A 19,690-nucleotide genomic window follows, 5' to 3' on the forward strand; every position below is an offset into this window, starting at 1 on the left:
CCACAGTGACCAACAACCGAAAAGCCAATTCGGCGAGCGCCCCGGCGCAGGAAGCTCAGTCCGCCCCCGTCTGTCCCGCCCCTAATCGCACAGCAGAAGTTTGTTTGGTTTTCGGCTCCGCCCGCCTTTCTGAAGAGAAAGTGAGGGGGCAAATTCGCTGTTTTCTCAGTCCTCCTCCTCCCGCCCCCTCGAGTCACGTGATCCGTTTGGTCCGGCCTTTCCGCACCCAACTTCAACGCTTGGCCACAGGAGCCAGCTGCGGCACCTGCCGGGGTGTTGTATCACAGTACCTTCAGTTTGTTACCGGCTGGGCAATATTTTCAACTCTTTTTAAACGTTTATTCATTTCTGAGAGAGAGAAAGAGAGCAAGCAGGGGTGGGGCAGAGAGAGAGGGAGACACAGAACCTGAAACAGGCTCTAGGCTCCGGAGCTGTCAGCACAGAGATGGTGACCTGAGCCTAAGTCGGATGCTTAACCCACTGAGCCACCCAGGCACCGGTGGGCAATTTCTGAATTCCGCTCTTTGTCCTTCCACCTGGATGAGTTTCTTCCTCCGCAGATCAAAAAGTAAATGCAGTATCAGTTTTGTCCTCTTTCTTCGCCTTATTTTTCGCCAAGCACTCATCATTTAATATGCCACTTAATAGATTGTTCTTGTTAATTCTCTGCCTCGTCCAGCTAAAATGTAAATTCCATGTGGAAAGGATTTGTGTTTTATTCGGTGCTGTTTTCCCCAGTTCCTAGAGCAGTGCCTGGCTCTCAATAAATATTTGCTGAATAAATGAAGTAATTGTGAGAATTAAAGAAAATAAACACAGAAGGATAGAGAAAAAAGAAAGAAAAAGTGTTTACCACCTCCAGACAAACTTAACTGATAGACATTTCTCCCCCACCTGCCACACTTCCCATAATTTATAACCTTGGTCTATCTTCAACTGTGCATCTTGGTGGGGGGTTTTTAAACTTAACATAATTATATAAATATTATCCTCTGGCATTATAGTGTCTTTATAATCATAATTTCAATGACAGCTCGTTAAACACCCCCACAAAAAGAATGTACACAATAACTTGTTTCCTAACTGTTAGCCTGATTGTTTCCATTTTTTTCTCTATTAAAAGCCTTACTGTAATACACAATGCATAAAGCTTGTCTTCATTTAAGATGATTACTTTAGAATAGAGTCCCACGAATAGACTTATTGGTTTAAATGGTAGGGATATTTATAAGAGTCTTGGTGTGTATCGTCAAATTGCCTCACAAAGATTGAAAATCATCCTAATTGCTTTTAAATCTTGTGTGATTACCCGACAGAGGCCCCTTCGAGCTTATTCGTTTGTTCAGCAAATACTATTATGTATCTGGAACTCTATTGTGGGCTGGATTTACGAAGATGAACATGGCAGGTAAAGTCTTACTATCTGTGTTAGAAACCTCCAGAGAAATTTTGACTTTTAAAAAGTAGCTGTCCACGTCCACTTTTTCTTGGCTACCCCCTGTAGACTGAGTAGAAAGCCAACCTCAAATTAGGTTAGTAAATGCTTTATTCATGGTGTTACTGAGGACTGGAGCCCAGGAAACATTCTTCCCAATTGCTCTGAAGACCTGCTTGGAAGCTTGTTATATATTATGTATGCAAATTATATACAGAAAGTTATTATATATTCAAAAGGGGCAACAGGTATTTGTGCTTGCAAGCAGTTCCAATACTTATGTGTCACAAGGTATAATTTGTTGTAATTATAAAAAGGATTTAAAATCATTTTTAAAAATGTTGTAAGTGGTGCCTGGGTGGTGCAGTCGGTTAAGTATCCGATTCAGCTCAGGTCGCGATCTCGCGGTCCGCGAGTTCGAGCCCCGCGTCGGGCTCTGGGCTGATGGCTCAGAGCCTGGAGCCTGCTTCCGATTCTGTGTCTCCTTCTCTCTCTGCCCCTCCCCCCTTCATGCTCTGTCTCTCTCTGTCTCAAAAATAAATAAACGTCAAAAAAAAAAATTTTAAAAAAAATGTTGTAATTATAAAAAGGTTTACTGATTTCCACACAGACGTGAGGAAGACCCTTAAGTCACCTTAATATATGTTTCTATCGTATCTGATTGTTTAAAAACATTGCTTGCATGCCTCTGCTTAGCCTGTTTTTCGGCTCTTCCTATTCTTGATTTTTCCCTGAGAAGGTCACAGAGGCTGACCTCAGTCACCTATTGCAGTTTGAGTGCATACCACTGAGTATTGAACAAATTTCAGGCTCTCTAAACTGGCATTCGCATTTTCTTACGAGCTGGACTCTGCCTATCTGTCCAACCCATGTACATCCGGGCCTGTCCCCACTACCCCTTAGAACGCACTTGCATTCCAGTTACTTGACTTTCTATAACAAACCATATCACTCAGTCCCTTTACACATATCTCTCCCTCTGCTGGTTTTGACACCCATGGGTGGCCACCTACATTTCTTGCAAACAGGTCCAAACATATGTAAGTACCTGCCAAAGGGCCAATTCAGCAGCACTAGACATGGGCACAAGGAAATGTTTAGGTATATCTTCCAGGAACAGTCCCTGTTTCTCATCTCTATTGCTACTTATCCCCTAAGAAAAATATGACATTTATCTCTTTACATCTATCCTTGTTAACACCCTAAGTGGATGCATCTAGTTCAATGAAATACTCCTTTCTCTCTCATCACTTTATACACCTATTAGCACCAATTTCAGTATAATTATTCTGTTAAATGTCCATTGAAACTGTAGTGTTAGACTATATAACGTACACAGAAATCTGACCAAACAATGTGCTTAATAGAAATAAATATGAAAACCACTTGTAATTTGGTGATTTAAAGAACCTAATTCTAAATCTTCTTTTAGTGATAGCAATAGTTACACAATGCATACTACATGCAGACAACTATCAAATAGCTTCAGAGAGGGGCGCCTGGGTGGCTTGGTCAGTTAAGCGTCCAACTTCGGCTCAAGTCATGATCTCGCGGTCTGTGAGTTCGAGCCCCGCGTCAGGCTCTGTGCTGACAGCTCAGCGCCTGGAGCCTGCTTTAGATTCTGATTCTCCCTCTCTCTCTCTGCCCCTCCTCTGCTCACGCTCTGTCTGTCTGTCTCTCTCTCTCAAAGGTTGATAGTATTATTTATAGATCGCCTCTTTTTATGCAACTTCTTTCAACATGTAATTATATAAATCATAAATATATGAGTATATAAATATAATTGTGTACAAATATAATACAAAGGAAAGCCCTGAAAAAATTTATTTTCATACCAATTTCTTTTTAGGTATCTATGAAAGTCTGGCCCCTGCTTGCTTAATTCTTCCAGAAACACTGGATTTTTTGTCAATAGGATTCAATGTTGGTGGAGTTGTGAGATGTCTCAGCTCTGGAGATTATGTTATTACTGTCATTCTTCCTCCCAGGTACCATATTTAGGATTTTTAGACCTATTTATAAACCACTGACTCCTTGTTTACACTGGCTGGTGCCTGCCGCAGAAGAAATACCCGTTGACTGACTTTCTTAGTCCATTCATTAAAATTGGCTTATTAACCTTCTTCCCAGAGCACTGCCAGCAAATGTGTGAGCTCTTCCATTTCAGGCATCAGCAGCTCTGCTTTACTGGAAGGACTCTTACAGTTCAGCTTTAAAATAGTATTGATAATATTTTAGTTGCCCTGTTGAATTTACCATTATAACATTCACTATAATTTGTAATACTTACTATGTGGGCTATGCATTTATATACAGTTACACACAATGGTACATTGGGGCTCACACTCAATATATGTGTCTGTCAGAACAAAATACTTTAGAAAATTCTATATAGTATTCTTCCTAATCCATATCTATATTGATGTACAGAGTTTAATATAGTTAAAGGTTATAGACTAGTGGGGCACCTGGGTGGCTCAGTCGGTTAAGCGTCCAGCTCTCGATTTCAGTTCAGGTCTTGATCTCAGGGTTGTAAGTTCAAGCCCTGCATTGGGCTCCATACTGGGCATGAAGCCTACTTAAGTAAAAAAAAAAAAAGGTTATAGACAAGATTATATTAGGCCCGAGTTAAATTTATGGCTGAAAACAATTAGAGAGGCAGGTCACCCTGACACCACATGTATTTATTTTATGTCTGCCAGAAGGAGGTGAAGAGGTTCTTAATCTTTTTTTATGCCATGGACTTCATTAGCAGTCTGGTGAAGGCTTTGCAGCCCTTCTCAGAGTAATCTTTCTAAATGCATGAACTACATAGAGGGTTACATTTTAAACAGTTTCATTGGAACACAATTCTATCCTTGGGTCCCAGCTTCAAACCCTCTGAAGCTCTATGGGTACTTAGGTTCCTCAGGCTGCTACAACAAAATATCATAGACTAGGTGGTTTAAACAACAGAAATTTATTTTCTCACAGTTCTGGAAGCCAGCAAATTTGGTTTCTTGTGAGGGTTCTGTTCCTGGCTTGTAGATGACCATCATCTTTCTGTATCTTCACGTGGCCTTTCATGGTGTGTGTGTGTGTGTGTGTGTGCAGGGAGGTAGGGAGGGAGAGAGCACATCTCTGGTGTCTCTGCTTCTAAGGACACTAATCCTATTGGATTAGGGTCCTACCCTTATATCCTCACTTAACCTTAATGACTTCCTTAGAGGCCCCATCCCCAAACACAACCACACTGGGAGTTAGGGCTTCAACATACGAATCTGGGGGCAGGGGGCGGGGTAACATACGTTCAGTTCAAAACGGTACTACAGGAAGTTAACAATAGTTCCCATGTCCATTCTCAGAAGCTCTCGGAGATTAAAGTTGGAGGACTTTGAGAAATGGAAGAATTTAGAATCTGGGGATTCTAGTATATGAAAGATACCTAAGCAACCCCAAGAATACTGAAAAGTAAATGCTGTTTTTACATGTGTTTTGATACTATCATGGTTGTAACTTAACTTGATCAAAGCATTTTTGCTGCAGTTAGTCTCAGAATAGTCTCAGAATTTAAGGGACAGAATAAAGAAGTATGATCTATAATATAGATGGACAATAATTAAGAACCAGTCTGGGGCACCTGGGTGGCTCACTTGGTTAAGCCTCTGACTTCAGCTCAGGTCATGATCTCACGGTTCGTGGGTTCAAGCCCTGCTTTGGGCTCTGTGCTGACAGCTTGGAGCCTGGAGCCGGCTTCAGGTTCTATGTCCCCCCCTTTCTCTGCCCCACCCCTGCTTGTGCTCTGTCTCTGTCTTTCAAAAATGAATAAACATTAAAAAAAATTTTAATAAATAAAAATTAAGAACCAGTCAACTGTTCTTACAATGTTTTTACAATGTACAATACTTATACATTGTAAAAGTCACCTGGGTGACTCAGTTGGTTAAGCATCCGACTCTTGATTTTGTGGCTCAGGTCATGATCTCAAGGTTCGTGAGATCAAGTCCCACCTCTGCACTGATGATACAGAGCCTGCTTGGGATTCTCTCTCTCCCTCTCTCTCTCTGCCCCTCCCCACTCATGCTCGCTCTCTCTCTCTCTCTCTCTGTCTCTCTCTCTCAAAATAAATAAATAAACTTAAAAAACCCTTTGAAATGTAAATAATTCTACAAACATTAGCTAGTCTAGTTTTGAAAATCTATTTTTAAAAGTACCCTATAACAATTTCTCCAGTTAGGGAAGTATGAGTAAAAATATAAGTATTGTAAAACACTAAAAGAAGATTTAGAATTAGGACAATCAGAGAGCCCTTCTGTGGCTCAGTAGATAGAGCAGAGGACTGTAGGTGTGATGGCTAGAGGTAGGACAATTAGAAGAGAATAGAGACCCAGTAGAGCTTACTATTCAGCTAAAAGGGCAGAAGAGGGGCCAGAGCTGGACCATAGACTAGCTTCTGAGGACACAGAGGGGTGGTCAACCTCGGACATAGCCCCTAAGATCTCCCTGGGATATTTCTATGCCCTGAAGGGAATCTCACAAGCAGCTCTTCATTCTTTTGCTGTTTCTCACTCTGAGAGCCTGACAGTAAGACCCCTTTGGTTCTGTGATGATAGTAAAAACACTACAGACTGTAATGAGACAGCAGATAGCTCTGAGAGCTCCCATTAGGGATGAAGGATATCAGAGGTATTTGTGGGGCCATCCTGTAAACTGTCTCAAGCACAAATTCTTAACCTGCATATGTTGGAAAACAACCCCTTCAAACCTCTGTAAGCAGCTAGCCAAACTGAAATTTGGAAAACTTGGCTGAAACCTTTGGCCACTGCTCAGAATGTGAGTAAGACCTTCTCCAGGGTGCTAAAAAATATTTTTGTGTAGTGATGGAGGTCAAGCATTGGAGGGATCTTTGGCACTTGGGGCAGGTGGAGATTCCAAATGGACATACTGGCCCTGGAGTTGCACATGACATCCAGACTGTGCTGCATGGAGACTAGACTCCACACCTCACCGTCTGGAAAGAGGGAAAGCCACAAGTGCTGATCCAGAAAAACACACTGCTGTCTGCAGTTGTCCCGAAAAGCCTGGCCTCAGGAAAGAACTTGATAAGTAAATTTTTAGATCTGGCCAGTGCTTATTGTTTGAAATCCAGGAGGTGCTTTGCTGCTACCACTGCAGTCCTATCCACCTGCTGAAGTCCCAAGTTCACTATCCTCGTCAGAAGCATTAAGCCTGCTGGGAGGAAACCAGCATTTCCTCCAAAGTAAGGGGCTCAGTCTTGTATGTCTTTTGTTAGCTTTATGCCTAATTTCTTTAAACTTTTTTGTTGCTTTTGTAAAGACATCTTTTTCATCTGTTCCCCTATTATATTATCTAATTTGTTTTGTTCATGTAATGGAACGCAAGGAAGGCAACACTGCATAGGGTTAACAGTGCAAGCTCTAGAGCCAGGCCGCCTGAGGTTTGAATCCTGGCTGTTCCTATTCTAGCTCTAGGAGCCTAGGAATTACCTAATCACTCTGCCTCCGTTTCCACACCTAAAGGTGGGCATAGTATTCGTACTTACCTCAGGGTTGTTGTAAGAATTAAACTGTAATATGTAAAAGTACATGAAAGCCCTTGACCCAGTAGCAGACACGTAATAAAAGCATGTGATAGCTGTTATTATGCTGATCTTGTATAGAGCAACGTTGCTAAACTTAGTAATTCTAATAGTTTATCTAAGTTTATCCACTAGTTTATGTTAGATGCTCTATGTAGGCAACCATATTGTCTGAACGTAGGGGAACGTTGTTTTCCTTCTTTTTTTTTATTTTTTTAATGTTTATTTGTTGTTGAAGGACAAAGAGAGCGTGAGCAGGGGACGGGAGAGAAAGAGGGAGACACAGAATCTGAAGCAGGCTCCAGGCTCAGAGCTGTCAGCACAGAGCCCGACACAGGGCTCGAACTCACAAACTGCAGGATCATGACCCGAGCCGAAGTCGGACACTTCACCGACTGAGCCACCCAGGCACCCCACATTGTTTTCCTTCTAATTCTTAGGCCTCTTAGTTCATTTTCTTGCTTTCTAAAAAAAATATTGGCTACAGTAGCAGTATACAATGAGGGAAATGTTCTATAGTTGGTTCGTTCAATATGGTAGCCACATATATGGCTATTTTAGCAGTTGAAATATGGATAGTGAGACTCAGGAACCGAAGTTTTTAGTTAAGATTTGAAAAACCACCTGTGGCTAGTGGCAACCATATCGAACGGCCCAAGGCCAGACCCTCCATTAGGGCGTGGAGCTGTGGTGCTATTAGTGGGCATCTTTGCCTTTGGCCTTCATCTTCACCATTAGGTATGATATTTGCTGTATTCTTGGAAAAGATGCCCTTTATTCCTAGTTTGCTGAAAGTTTTCCCATGAATTATCATTGAGTGCATGAATGGGCCTCTGCATCTCTTCAAAGGATTGTGCTGTTTTGCTGCTTTACTTTTTTGGTGTGGTGAGTTATACTGATAGATTTTGTTTCTGATGTTAAACCACTCTTGTATTTCTGGGATGAGTCCTTGATTGTGATACATTTTCAAAATACACTGCCGTATTTGATTTGATAATGTTTTGTTTAGGATTTTTATATCTATGGGTAATACTAAACACTAAATACAAAATACTAAAACTTTTGCATACTGTCCTTGTTTAGGTATAAACATTGCATCATTATTTTTTTTTATTTAAAAAAAATTTTTTTAAGGTTTATTTATTTTTGAGACAGAGAGAGACAGAGCATGAGCGGGGGAGGGGCAGAGAGAGAGGGAGACACAGAATCGGAAACAGGCTCCAGGCTCTGAGCTGTCAGCCCAGAGCCCGACGCGGGGCTCGAACTCACGGACCGCGAGATCGTGACCTGAGCCGAAGTCGGACGCTTAACCAACTGAGCCACCCAGGCACTCCCAAACATTGCATCATTAAATGAGTTGGGAAGCTTTCCTACTTTTCTATCCTCTGAAACAATGTTTAAAAAGGAAGAGGGGCGGGGCGCCTGGGTGGCTCAGTCAGTTAAGCTTCTGACTTTGGCTTGGGTCATGATCTTGCTGTTTGTGAGTTCAAACCCCGCGTCCAGCTCTGTGCTGACAGCTCAGAGCCTGGAGCCTGCTTCAGATTCTGTGTCTCGCTCTCTCTCTGCCCCTCCCCTGCTCACGCTCTGTCTCCCTCTCTCTCTGCCCCTCCCCTGCTCACACTCTGTCTCTCTCTCTCTCTGAAAACAAAATAAAACATTAAAAAAGTTTTTTTTTTTTTTTTTTAAAGAAGAGGGGCTTTTCTGTTCTTTGAAAATTGGAGAAAATTTCTCTGTGAAATCATCTGAGCCTGCTCTGGTGAAGAAGAGAATAGATTTTTTTTTTAAATATTTATTTATTTTTGAGAGAGAGAGAGAGAGAGAGAGAGAGAGAGAGACAGAGTGCGAGTTGGGGAGGGGCTGAGAGGGAGGGAGACACAGACTCTGAAGCAGGCTCCAGGCTCTGAGCTGTCAGCACACAGCCAGATATGGGGCTCGAACCCACAAGCTATGAGATCATGACCTGGGCTGAAGTCCAAAGCTCAGCAGACTGAGCCATCCAGGCACCCCTAGATTTCTTTTTTTAAATTCCAATTCCATTCCCTGATTATTTGGGTTTCCTATGTTTTCTTATATTGTTTTTCGTTAATTGATGTGTTTTTCTGTATACTTGTCCATTTCCTCTACGTTTTCAAAGGAGCTCTGTGTTGATAGGTACTTATTTGTGGGGTCAGGATGGGCTGCTGAAGGTAGATGGCTGCTTTGCATATGGGTGGACGGAAGATAACACTGTTACAATTTTTCTGACGCCTCAAAGAATGACCCCCACCTCTTGCCTAATTCACGGAAGCTTTATTCCAAAGAAAACGCAGGAGGGTCACGTGATAAAGGAAAGCCCGAGTTGTAGGTTCTTTAATACTGGGTCCCAGCTTTTCTTTCTCAAGAGGCACCCACCACTTCTTTCTCAAGAGGCAGTTTGGGTTCTTGGATTTGCAAACCCAATTTGGGTTGCCCGGTCTCCCTTCGGGCAATTGGAGCTATCGCCGACCTGGGATGTCTACGTTCAGCCCCACCCAAGGGTACCCCGCCAAAGCTGCTCTAGGGCAGCCCCCAATAATTTCTGCGTGGAGAAAAAGGAACCCCCTCCCGGCCCGGGCGGGTCCTGCCCCTCCCCGAGGAGGTGGTGGTCCAGTGGTGACCAGCCGGCTGTTGGACTGGAAGTGACATTGCGCAGGTTTCGGTAGCCTCGAGCGCAGAACGGCCTTTCGGCCCGGGGCCAGCCCACACGCTGGCCTCGGTCCCGTCCCCTTGGCCCAGGTTGAGTGTCGCGAGCAGCGACGCACGTGCGTGCTGGGCTCTAACAAGTCCCAAGAACCCACCTGCTCTGGCGGCGAGGTCGGTGGGCCTGGTCCCGCGGGAAGGACATTCTGTGCGGTGGCCCAAGTCCTGGGGGCGACTCAGCGAACTCCGGGTCCTAGCGCCGCGCACACGCCCCTCGGATTTCAAGTCCCGCCTCCCGCAGGCTGGATGGAAGCGGTAGGTGGCTTTGGGCAGAGGAATCTTTCTGCGGAGCCGGGCAGTGCTGGGTACAGCACCAGAGCGCCTGTCTCCGAGAAGCAAGGCGAAGATTCAGAGCTGGTCCCCGCCGCGGCCGAGGTGTCCCGCAGCAGCTCGGCCCGTCTTTCCTACCTGCGGGAGGGACCGCGCGGGCGCGCACCGACTGGCCGGTGGCTGCTGGCCGGCCACAAGGGGGTGATGTGCGCTAATCCCTCCTCCGGGACGCCGGGGCTGCCAGCGAGGATTTCGGGTCTTAGGCATCGGAGTCCGGAGCACCGCACCCCTCTCCCCGCCCCTCTGGAAGCTACGATTGGCCACTGGCGGGGCTCGGGTGGCCCTTTGGTAGGTGGCCGCTTTCCTCCAACGGATTTGAAGCCTTCCGACCCCCACACCTTCGACGTCCAAAGGTGGGTGTTCTCAGACCCTCCAAGAATTTTGAAGGACGCTGTCCACTGGACTGTTCAGGTTTAACTGGTCGACAGGGACCGCACATTAGGCCACCATAAAGCTTCTGCCAGCGATGGACTCAAAAGCATTGCCAAACTCCCGACAAGGTTGTTACCTACAGGAAGAAATTGAATTGCCATATTTGGGAGCAGTCTGGGAGCTGAGGACCAAAGGGGCCTTAGAGCAGTGGGGGTGGTGAAGGCCTGCAAAGCTCACCCAACCCTGAGAGCTTGGGCTTGGAAGAAGAAAGAGAGCAGAAAGTCCCCTGTGAGCTGCCTTTCTCATCAGACCCTAATCAGTAAAGATAGCTGGCTCCTGCTAGGAGCCAGGCAAAGCTACTGACGTTGCCTCCTTTAGTCCAGACCATAACCCACTGGAGGTACCAACGGCTGCTATCTGCATGCCACAGGGGAGGAAACTGAGGCCCAGGAAAAGTAAGTTGTCCTAGGTTATAAAATGAGTGGTAGAGTTAAGACTGGAACCCAGGTCTGACTGATCCCAGCCCACGGGCTTATCTCCTTTGCCGTGATAACCATAATAATAAACGTTAACTCCCCTGAGCACTTAATGTCTACCAAAGCGTCGAGCGGAATGTTTTCGTAATGCTTTGTTTAATCTCCACAACAACCCTATGAGGAAGGTACCGTTATTATCACACTACCTTACATTTACATCATGTAGGGGCCACTTTTAGGCAACAGACTTGAGCAATGGAAACTTGAACAAGGCAGGGCCCACAGCCACCACCTGAGCTGAATTAAGCCACCCACCTGCAGACCTCCGTAGGCCCTAACTGACCAATAGGCCACTTACAACCAGGCACAGTTACCAAAAAAGGGACACTTGCGAACCTTCCCATAACTCCTCACTCTGCCCTTTAACTACAGCCCCACCCACCGCGGCTTCCTGGCAGACAGCCTCTCCTTTGCTATCCTGCCCGCTGCTCCCTCGCGGTGTATTCGATAAACTTCTATCTCCTTTGTTCTTCCTTGGGTGAATTCTTTCACCACGCGTGCCCCAGGCCTCCACCCAATCAGGTCGCCCCAGGTACAGTACCTTGTTAATACCATAGTACTCTGTTTAATCCTCCCCCCAACTCTCCTAGGTGGGTACCCTTCTTATCACTCTTATTTGACGGGGAGATGAATTGCCTTAGAGGGGTGAGAAACTTGCCTACAGTTAGTTACACAGCTAATCCCTGGCATAGTTGGAGTGGAGCCCAGCCAGTCCCACTCCCGAGCAGATACGCTAGCTACCGTGTTCTAGTGCTCACTCTATTAGAGGTTGTGGGAAGTGAGGGAGATGATTCATTTTCAGAAATAGCAAATAAAAGCTGTGCTGTCTAATTAACAATAGGTTTACAACCTATTGGAAATACGTACGAACCCACGCCCCCACCCCACCCCCGCCTTACAATGGAGTCCCAAACCTTAGACATTTCACTTCCTGGTTCTTCTTCCTGCCCCCCACCCCCCCACCTCTTTGTTTCACAGGCTTATTTTCACAGGCTTTGCAAAGAGCAGAGGGAGGAGGAACTGAAAGTCCCTGCGTCACCTCAGGGAATGTACATTTGTTCCAAACAGACTACTTTTTGCCTTTACATGGGCATAGGCGACACCCAGGTAAGGCTGTAACCTCTGTAGTACTCGGCCAATGAGGAACCAGGGGAGGGACCTGCGTGCTGGGAGATAAATTGTCTGCTGTGACTGCCCCAGTGTGCCTGTCCATCAGACACCTGCTCTTGCAAGAACATTGATTAAAGCCTTGCTTTGCTGTGCTCTGAGTCCCCGCATCCCTCCTTTGACTGGGTCGGCAGGGTGATTTCTCACAGGTGTTTCAGACCACCTCTTCCCAAGGATTTCATCTGAGACAAGCTGAAGAACAGTGAAAATTCCTGATGCCCTCCAACCACTACAGCTGACACCATCCTTTAAAGCAACCATCTGCCTTATACATTATACTACAGCTCCCTGCAATCCCATGATTCCTGCACACTGTGGGGACAGAGCTCATGCACGTCCTGTATCCGTGTTACAAGAGACTCCTCTATGCGCTGCCCTGGCCTCAGCCTGTGCACATCAGCCAGGTTAGGAGATTTAGGCAGAATATTCTTTTCTTTCTTTCTATTTTTATTTTTATTTTTAGCAAAAAAAATGTCTGGTGCCTGGGTTTATTGCCTCCCCCAGTTACCACGTGTCCTGAAGAGTCCAAACCTAGAAAATAATGTCTGAACGGTTGACTCCAGTCCAGGAACACGAGGCAAGTTCCATCCAGGTTTCTCCCACATGGAAGTAGGGCTATTGCCAGTTCTATGTGTTATTTGAAACAAACTCTGTGACATTGTATCTGTTGGCTTTACGCTTAGGTTCCCCGGTAGGGTTCTCGAGGCTTGGGACTTCAAAACCAAACGAAAACAAGCAAATAAAACATGCTACTCCTCCATCATTATGATCTGTTGGGACCCTCTGTTTAAATTTGTGTGTGGAGAAGGTTACAGCCGGTGTAAACCAGATTCATGAAATTTGGCTGCTTCTATGACAAGTGACTTTGACGGACGTCTGTCTAATACCAAATGGACAGTAATGGGAGGTCACTTCATTACTAGCTATGAGGCACTGCTAAGCAGCCTCATACCCCACAGTACCTACAGAATTGCTGGGAGACTGGGACGACGGGATTTTGTAGGATGCCAGTAACAGGGGCCTCGGCCTTTTCTTTATGTGCCAGTTGGAAGGAGGGCACCGTCTACCTAAGGCCCATCACAGCCAGCTTCTGATCAGATGATAATGTTAATAACCAGTTACCAAGCACTTAATATATCCACACAAATTACTCTCATATCCAATCCAGTCGGGTGGTTTCCATGTCATGAGGGAGCCCCTAGGAACCAAACAGCCCAGGGCAATAGAATTGATTCTATTTGCTTACTCTGGGGAGCTCCAAGGGACCTACGGGAGACATGAAAGGTATCCACCCCCCATTTCTGAAATCTGGTAAGGCCCAAGATGACTGGAGTTTGCTTTCTCTAACAGAATTATTTCTGTTTAATTTGCCCCAGTAGAACTTTGATGAAAGTAGTTTCTCAGCTTTGGTGTTAGAATCACCTGAGGAAATTTCCAGTAACTCCATGCCCAAGCCACACTCCAGACTGATTAAATTAGAACGTCTGCAAAATGAAACCGAGGTATCAGTATGTTTCAAAGCGCTCATCCCCCAACCAGGTGATTTCAGTGTGCAACCGTTCCTCACAGTTTTCCTCCTAAAACCCTCCCCTCCAAGTGGTTTACGGTGCAGAGTGCCTGTGGCACCTGTTAGAGCAGAGGCCTGTGGGCCGGGAACCTCAAACATTCCTGGAGGGAGGGAATGCTGCTGTGACTGAATTAAAAGAGGCAAGTTCCAAGGTGTTTGCTACGGCTCAAATCAGAAACCAATTGTACAGGATCACTTTATGCAAAGGAATATAGATGTGTTGAGGGCATTCGAGGTTGGAGGTAAATTGGCCTCTGTCATGCGGTGGAGACTGGGCCTGGCTCCTCTGATAAAAGTAGTCTCATCTGATAACCAGCTCTACGCTGCCCTTTGGTTGTCCTTGAACTTTAAGAAAATACCCACCCAAAGTGAAAATCTGGTTGGGGCTAAGCTATGGGGATCAGGGAAGAGTGTAGGGTGAACTAGTAAAACGGGAGCAGTGACCTACCTTGTTTAGGCTGACAGGGTGGCTGGGCATCTCGGGACACAGTCAGCGGTGACATGAGCAGGGGTCACAGGCAGGGCAAGGAGCAGTGTCCAGAGCCAGTGTGGCAGAAATACAGTGGTGTCAAAAGCTGACCAGCACTTGTATGAATCCCCCTGCCCTGGGGACTGCCCAAGTCCCTCTCATCCCTGAACGTGAGGCTGGAGGTCCTGTGTGAATGGATGGGAGAGAGGGGCTAGGAGGCGTTATTATCTGGACGTTGATCACAGCCTGTACTGATGAGCCGGTGAAGCCTACCGCATATTGGTATAATCAAATGGCACAGGGGTATACCTCAAGCCCAACTCCCAACCGTGCGTAAGTTTCTCTTGGGGCCGTAAGTGTGGGATAGACATCTTTATGATTGCTGCAGGGAAGAAAGTGTATGAGTAGCACTCTCTCCCCACAAAAAAAAAAAAAAAAAAAAAAAAAAAAAAAAAAAGTATCCTGGCAAGCAGATCTCCAAACCATCAGGACACTTTATATGTAATACATGTTATATTAGATAGTAAGTTCTTTGAATAAAAGGCTGTTCCCTGGCTGGTGCATTCATGACTAGCAATGACTGAGTCAAGCTCGTGCTTGTCTGAATCCATGTTGTCTTTGAACTATTTTGTCTCTGGCCTCCCTGAAATGAAAACACTGGGGAAAAAGAGCCAATAACCTCCACCGAGAGAAACAGTGTCATTTTGAAACATCTGTAACAACCTGTTTACCTTTTTCAAAATCCTCACCAACAGAGTCAGGCTATCCCTCTAGTCATAATTTCAAGCACTTTGTCTCCATAGTGATGATTCAGGCTCCCGTTGCCATGGTGATCATTCTGTGAGCTAAACACTTCCATCAATTCTTCCCTTCCTTCCCATTACCATCGTCAATGCCGCAGTCCAGGCGCTTATTATGTCTTCAGTACCTAGCACCGAACCTGACAAATAATAGGTGGTCACTGTATTAAAATAGCTCTTACCTGATGTTTCCACCTCCAGGCTTTGTCCTGTGGGTTTTTACCCTTTATTCTTCTTCTTCTTTTTTTTTTTCCTTTGCTGGAATTTTCAAATTGCCAAAGCAAACGTATGCTCATTTTAGACAACTCAAACAATACAGATGTCTACAAAGTTAAAGTAAACATTCCTCTCCTCTCCAAAATAAATTCCGGCTGGATCAATGATTTAAACATAAGAAACTAAAGAAGTTAGAAGAATTTATGATCTGTGATAAGCAAGATCATTTTCAGTAAGAATGAACTCCAGAAGCCTTCAGGAAACAAAATATATTTGACCATATAAACATTGCTAAAGCTGCACGGGAAAGGAGCAATACTCCAGAAAGCAAATGACAAGATGCAAAACCTCACTCATAATTAAATAAATGCAAATAAACTACAGTGAATAAAGATATGAGATTGTTGTTTCACTGATCTGATTGGCAAACATCAATTTTTAGTGGTGCCTGTTTCTGCAAGACTGAGGAGAAAGTGAGCCTTTTCATAAACTGTTGGTGAAAATGTACCTTGATGCATTCTTTCTGGAGGATACTTTGACAATATTTATCAGAACTAAAAATGCCCATCTCCTTTTACCATTAATCCCTCTGCCTTAAATTTACCCCATATATAGTTGCAAATGTTGAGCAAAATGTACGTACCTGTTTACCTATTTAATGCTACATTGTTTGGAAGCAGCAAAAGATTGGAAACATTCAGTGTTCAAAAGTAGGGGTCAGGGGCGCCTGGGTGGCTCAGTCGGTTAAGCGTCCGACTTCGGCTCAGGTCACGATCTCGCAGTCCGTGAGTTCGAGCCCCGCGTCAGGCTCTGGGCTGATGGCTCAGAGCCTGTTTCCGATTCTGTGTCTCCCTCTCTCTCTGCCCCTCCCCCGTTCATGCTCTGTCTCTCTGTCTCAAAAATAAATAAACGTTGGGGCGCCTGGGTGGCGCAGTCGGTTAAGCATCCGACTTCAGCCAGGTCACGATCTCACGGTCCGTGAGTTCGAGCCCCCCGTCAGGCTCTGGGCTGATGGCTAGGAGCCTGGAGCCTGTTTCCGATTCTGTGTCTCCCTCTCTCTCTGCCCCTCCCCCCTTCATGCTCTGTCTCTGTCCCAAAAATAAATAAAAAACGTTGAAAATAAATAAATAAATAAATAAACGTTTAAAAAAAAAATTAAAAAAAAAAAAAAAGTAGGGGTCAAATGCCTGTTTCCGATTCTGTGTCTCCCTCTCTCTCTGCCCCTCCCCCGTTCATGCTCTGTCTCTCTGTCTCAAAAATAAATAAACGTTAAAAAAAAAATTAAAAAAAAAAAAGTAGGGGTCAAATTAACTGAATTACAGTAAACCTATATAATGGACTAAGGATGACCCTGAGAAAAGAATAAAGTAGTTCTATATCCTCAAGTGTCAAAAGAACAAGTAGCAGGACAGTGAGTAACATTTTTACAAGAATAAATGTATATATGATGTGAATATAGGCATTAAAATATTTTTTGGCAATAAGGGTGCTTGGGTAGCTCAGTCAGTTAAGTATTTGAATTCACTCAGGTCATGATCTCACCATTCATGAGTTCAAGCCCCACGTCGGGCTCTGTGCTGACAGCTCAGAGCCTGGAGCCTGCTCCAGATTCCGTGTCCTCTCTCTCTCTCTCTCTCTCTCTCTCTCTCTCTCTCTCTCTCTGCCCCTCCCCCACTCGCGCTCTGTCTCTCGAAAAATAAACGTTAAACAAATTTTAAATATTTTTTGGCAATAAATTACAGGAAACAGTTATCAGTGGGATGTGAGCTGGTGTGAAGAAAGGAAAAAAATGTTCACTTTTATGTATGTGTTCACTTGGTAAATTTTCCATCTTATACATGTTTCATGTACGACCTTTCAAAAACTGACCACGGGAGTTTCCCTTTCTCTACTTCTCCAACAGCAATGCCCAGAGATACTTTTTACAGTTAGGTTTTTTTTTCTATATGTAGATAAGAAAGATACAAATATGCATTTTTGCACATGCACAATTACAGTGTTTTGTTGTTATAAAAATGGGATTTATATAGTTCTGCAATTTGCTTTTCCTAATTTATATATCATTCACATCTTTCCATGTAAAGACATACTGCATAAAATTTCGTATAGCTAATTAGCTGCCTACACTCTCTGATTCACTGATTGAGCACATGTGCATTAAGCACCAAACAGATGCCAGGCCTTGTGCCGGGCAAATGCGGATGAAACATTGAATCAGACAGTCCCTGTCCTCAGGAGGCTCACACCCTAGCAGAGGAGAGGAACGAGTAAAGGTATGTGGTCGGGGTGGTCCTTGCAGTGAGTACCTACCTCACCCAACTTGGGATTCAGGGGACTTCTGAACCTGCCTTTTCCTCAAGCACCCACAGGAACGCATGGGCAGAATTTTCCTCATTCTAGAGTGTTTTCTAATAGGCTTTATTTTTTATAGCAGTTTTAGGTTCACAGCAAAACTGAGAAGAATACGCAGAGTTTCCAAATACCCCTTGCCCCTATGTACATAATGTCCCCCCACTATCAACATCCCGCATTAGAGTGGTACATTTGTTACCATCGTTTAATTGCCCTTATCAGCCAAAGTCCATAGTTTATATCAGGTTTCACTCTTGGTGTTGTACGTTCTATGGTCTTTGACAAATGCATCATGACATTATGGCATCATGATGGTACCATACAGAATAATTTCATTGCCTTAAAAGCCCTCTGTGGTCTGCCTGTTCATCCCCTCCCTACTTCCTAATCCCTGGCAACACTGATCTTTTCACTGTCTCCAAAGTTTTGCCTTTTCCAGAATGTTATATAATAGGCATATACAACACGCAGCCTTTTTAGATTGGCTTCTTTCACTTAGTAAGATGCATTTAAGTTCCCCTCAATGTCTTGTCAAGGCTTGATAGCTCATTTCTTTTTAGCACTGAATAATATTCCATTGTATGGATATGCCACGGCTGATTTACCCATTCCCCGGCTGAAGTACATCTTGGTTGCTTCCAAGTTTTGGCAAGTATGAATAAAGCTGCTACAAACATGCACGTGCAGATTTTTGTGTGAACATCACTTTTCAGCTCCCGTGGGTAAATACCAAGGAGTGCAGTTGCTGGATTGTATGGTGAGATTATATTTAGTTTTGTAAGAAACCACCAAACTTCAAAAGTGGTATAGCACAGTGTATTTTTGAAATGACTTAGTCTTGTCCCCACAGTACCTATAAGAGGTTATGCTTTCAGAGACTCCAGAAACTTCCCTGCTCAGGCAATGTTTTCCCTCTCACTGAAGGTGGCTCTCCCTCTGCCCTTATGTTCCATATTCTTAGTTTGAGTCTTTGAACTCTGTCAAAATGCAAATCCCTATACAATCAGTAACAATTTTCATCGTTCTCAATTAGGCATATTGTGAACAGGAATAAACACACTGAGAGTGTTTTGATAAAGCATGAAGTGAAGGTTAAGGGGAAGAAGTACAGTATATACAACTGGTCTATTTTCTTCTTCTCCCAGGAGTGTTTGCTGTATCCAGAGAGACCGATTGGTCCCGTTTAATCTAATAAACGGAGAAGGAGCTAACAGTCACCAGGCTCTGGACTGGAATGGGGGATACAGAGGCGAAGAGCTCAGTTTGTGTCCTTGTGGAACTCACGACCCAGGTATGTACAAACACACTTTTGATATAACGTAAGTACTATAATTGCAAAAACCATTTATTGTCGATGTTTAAATAGTCTGCCTGGTTGTCAGTTGATGTGTCAAATCATGTATTGCAATGTTTGATGCAGAAAATATGGTTGGCACTAACAGAGGAATTAACGACAGAAGTTTAGCAATGAGCATGACTGACTCAGCCTGGAGGGTCTGAGATGTCTTCACAGAGCAGGCAAAATACTCAACCGTATATTGACCATTCCTAGCACGGGGAGAGACAGGTTTTAAGGCAGACAGGTCAGTATATGCAAAGATGTGGAAGTGAGAAAGAGCATGGTCTGTTGGGAGAAAGAACAAGGTCGGGAGTGGCCGCAAGAAAAGGTGTCTGTGTTGGGAGGGGCCGGAGGGATGGGGTGGTACAAGAAAGGATTAAAGGACTTTTACATCATGGGCAAGAAGTTGACCTGTACAGTAGACCTGTGCTGTCCAGCAGGATAGCCACTAACCATACATGTCTCTTGAGTGTAGGAAATGTGGCGAGTGCAGCTGAGGGGCAGAATCTTTTTAATTTAAAAATGGAAGTGGGGCACCTGGGTGGCTCAGTTGGTTAAGCATCCGACTTCAGCTCAGGTCACGATCTCACGGTCCGGGAGTTCGAGCCCCGCATCGGGCTCTGGGCTGATGGCTCAGAGCCCGGAGCCTGTTTCCGATTCTGTGTCTCCCTCTCTCTCTGCCCCTCCCCCGTTCATGCTCTGTCTCTCTCTGTCTCAAAAATAAAATAAACGTTAAAAAAAAATTAAAAAAAAATGGAAGTATTCTAGGGCACCTGGGTGGCTCAGTGGGGTAAGCATCTGACTCTTGATT

The 19,690-nt window shown here is 44.6% G+C and overlaps 1 protein-coding gene across 1 annotated transcript; it reads right to left on the minus strand.

Annotated features, from left to right (window-relative positions):
- Positions 1-9,359: 9,359 nt before the first annotated feature.
- Positions 9,360-14,206, minus strand: LOC122212395. Its single transcript, XM_042926268.1, has 3 exons — positions 14,152-14,206; positions 10,140-10,464; positions 9,360-10,053 (listed from the first exon to the last, which is right to left on the minus strand). The coding sequence occupies exons 1-3, from the start codon at positions 14,204-14,206 to the stop codon at positions 9,549-9,551; spliced, it is 885 nt and encodes a 294-aa protein (XP_042782202.1). The 3' UTR covers positions 9,360-9,548.
- Positions 14,207-19,690: the final 5,484 nt, after the last annotated feature.

Source organism: Panthera leo, chromosome F3, assembly GCF_018350215.1.
Source record: "Panthera leo isolate Ple1 chromosome F3, P.leo_Ple1_pat1.1, whole genome shotgun sequence".
Classification (NCBI taxonomy): Eukaryota; Metazoa; Chordata; class Mammalia; order Carnivora; family Felidae; genus Panthera; species Panthera leo.

Bases quoted from the DNA above. Each gene is read 5' to 3' on its own strand.
- LOC122212395 (XM_042926268.1), bottom strand. From the start codon at position 14,206: ATGTCACCGCTGACTGTGTCCCGAGATGCCCAGCCACCCTGTCAGCCT. The intron at 10,465-14,151 runs GTAGGTCACTGC...AAACCTGAACAG, and splicing joins ACCCTGTCAGCCTAAACAAG to TCCAGTGGACAGCGTCCTTC. The intron at 10,054-10,139 runs GTAGGAAAGACG...TCTCGGAGACAG, and splicing joins CCGCGCGGTCCCTCCCGCAG to GCGCTCTGGTGCTGTACCCA.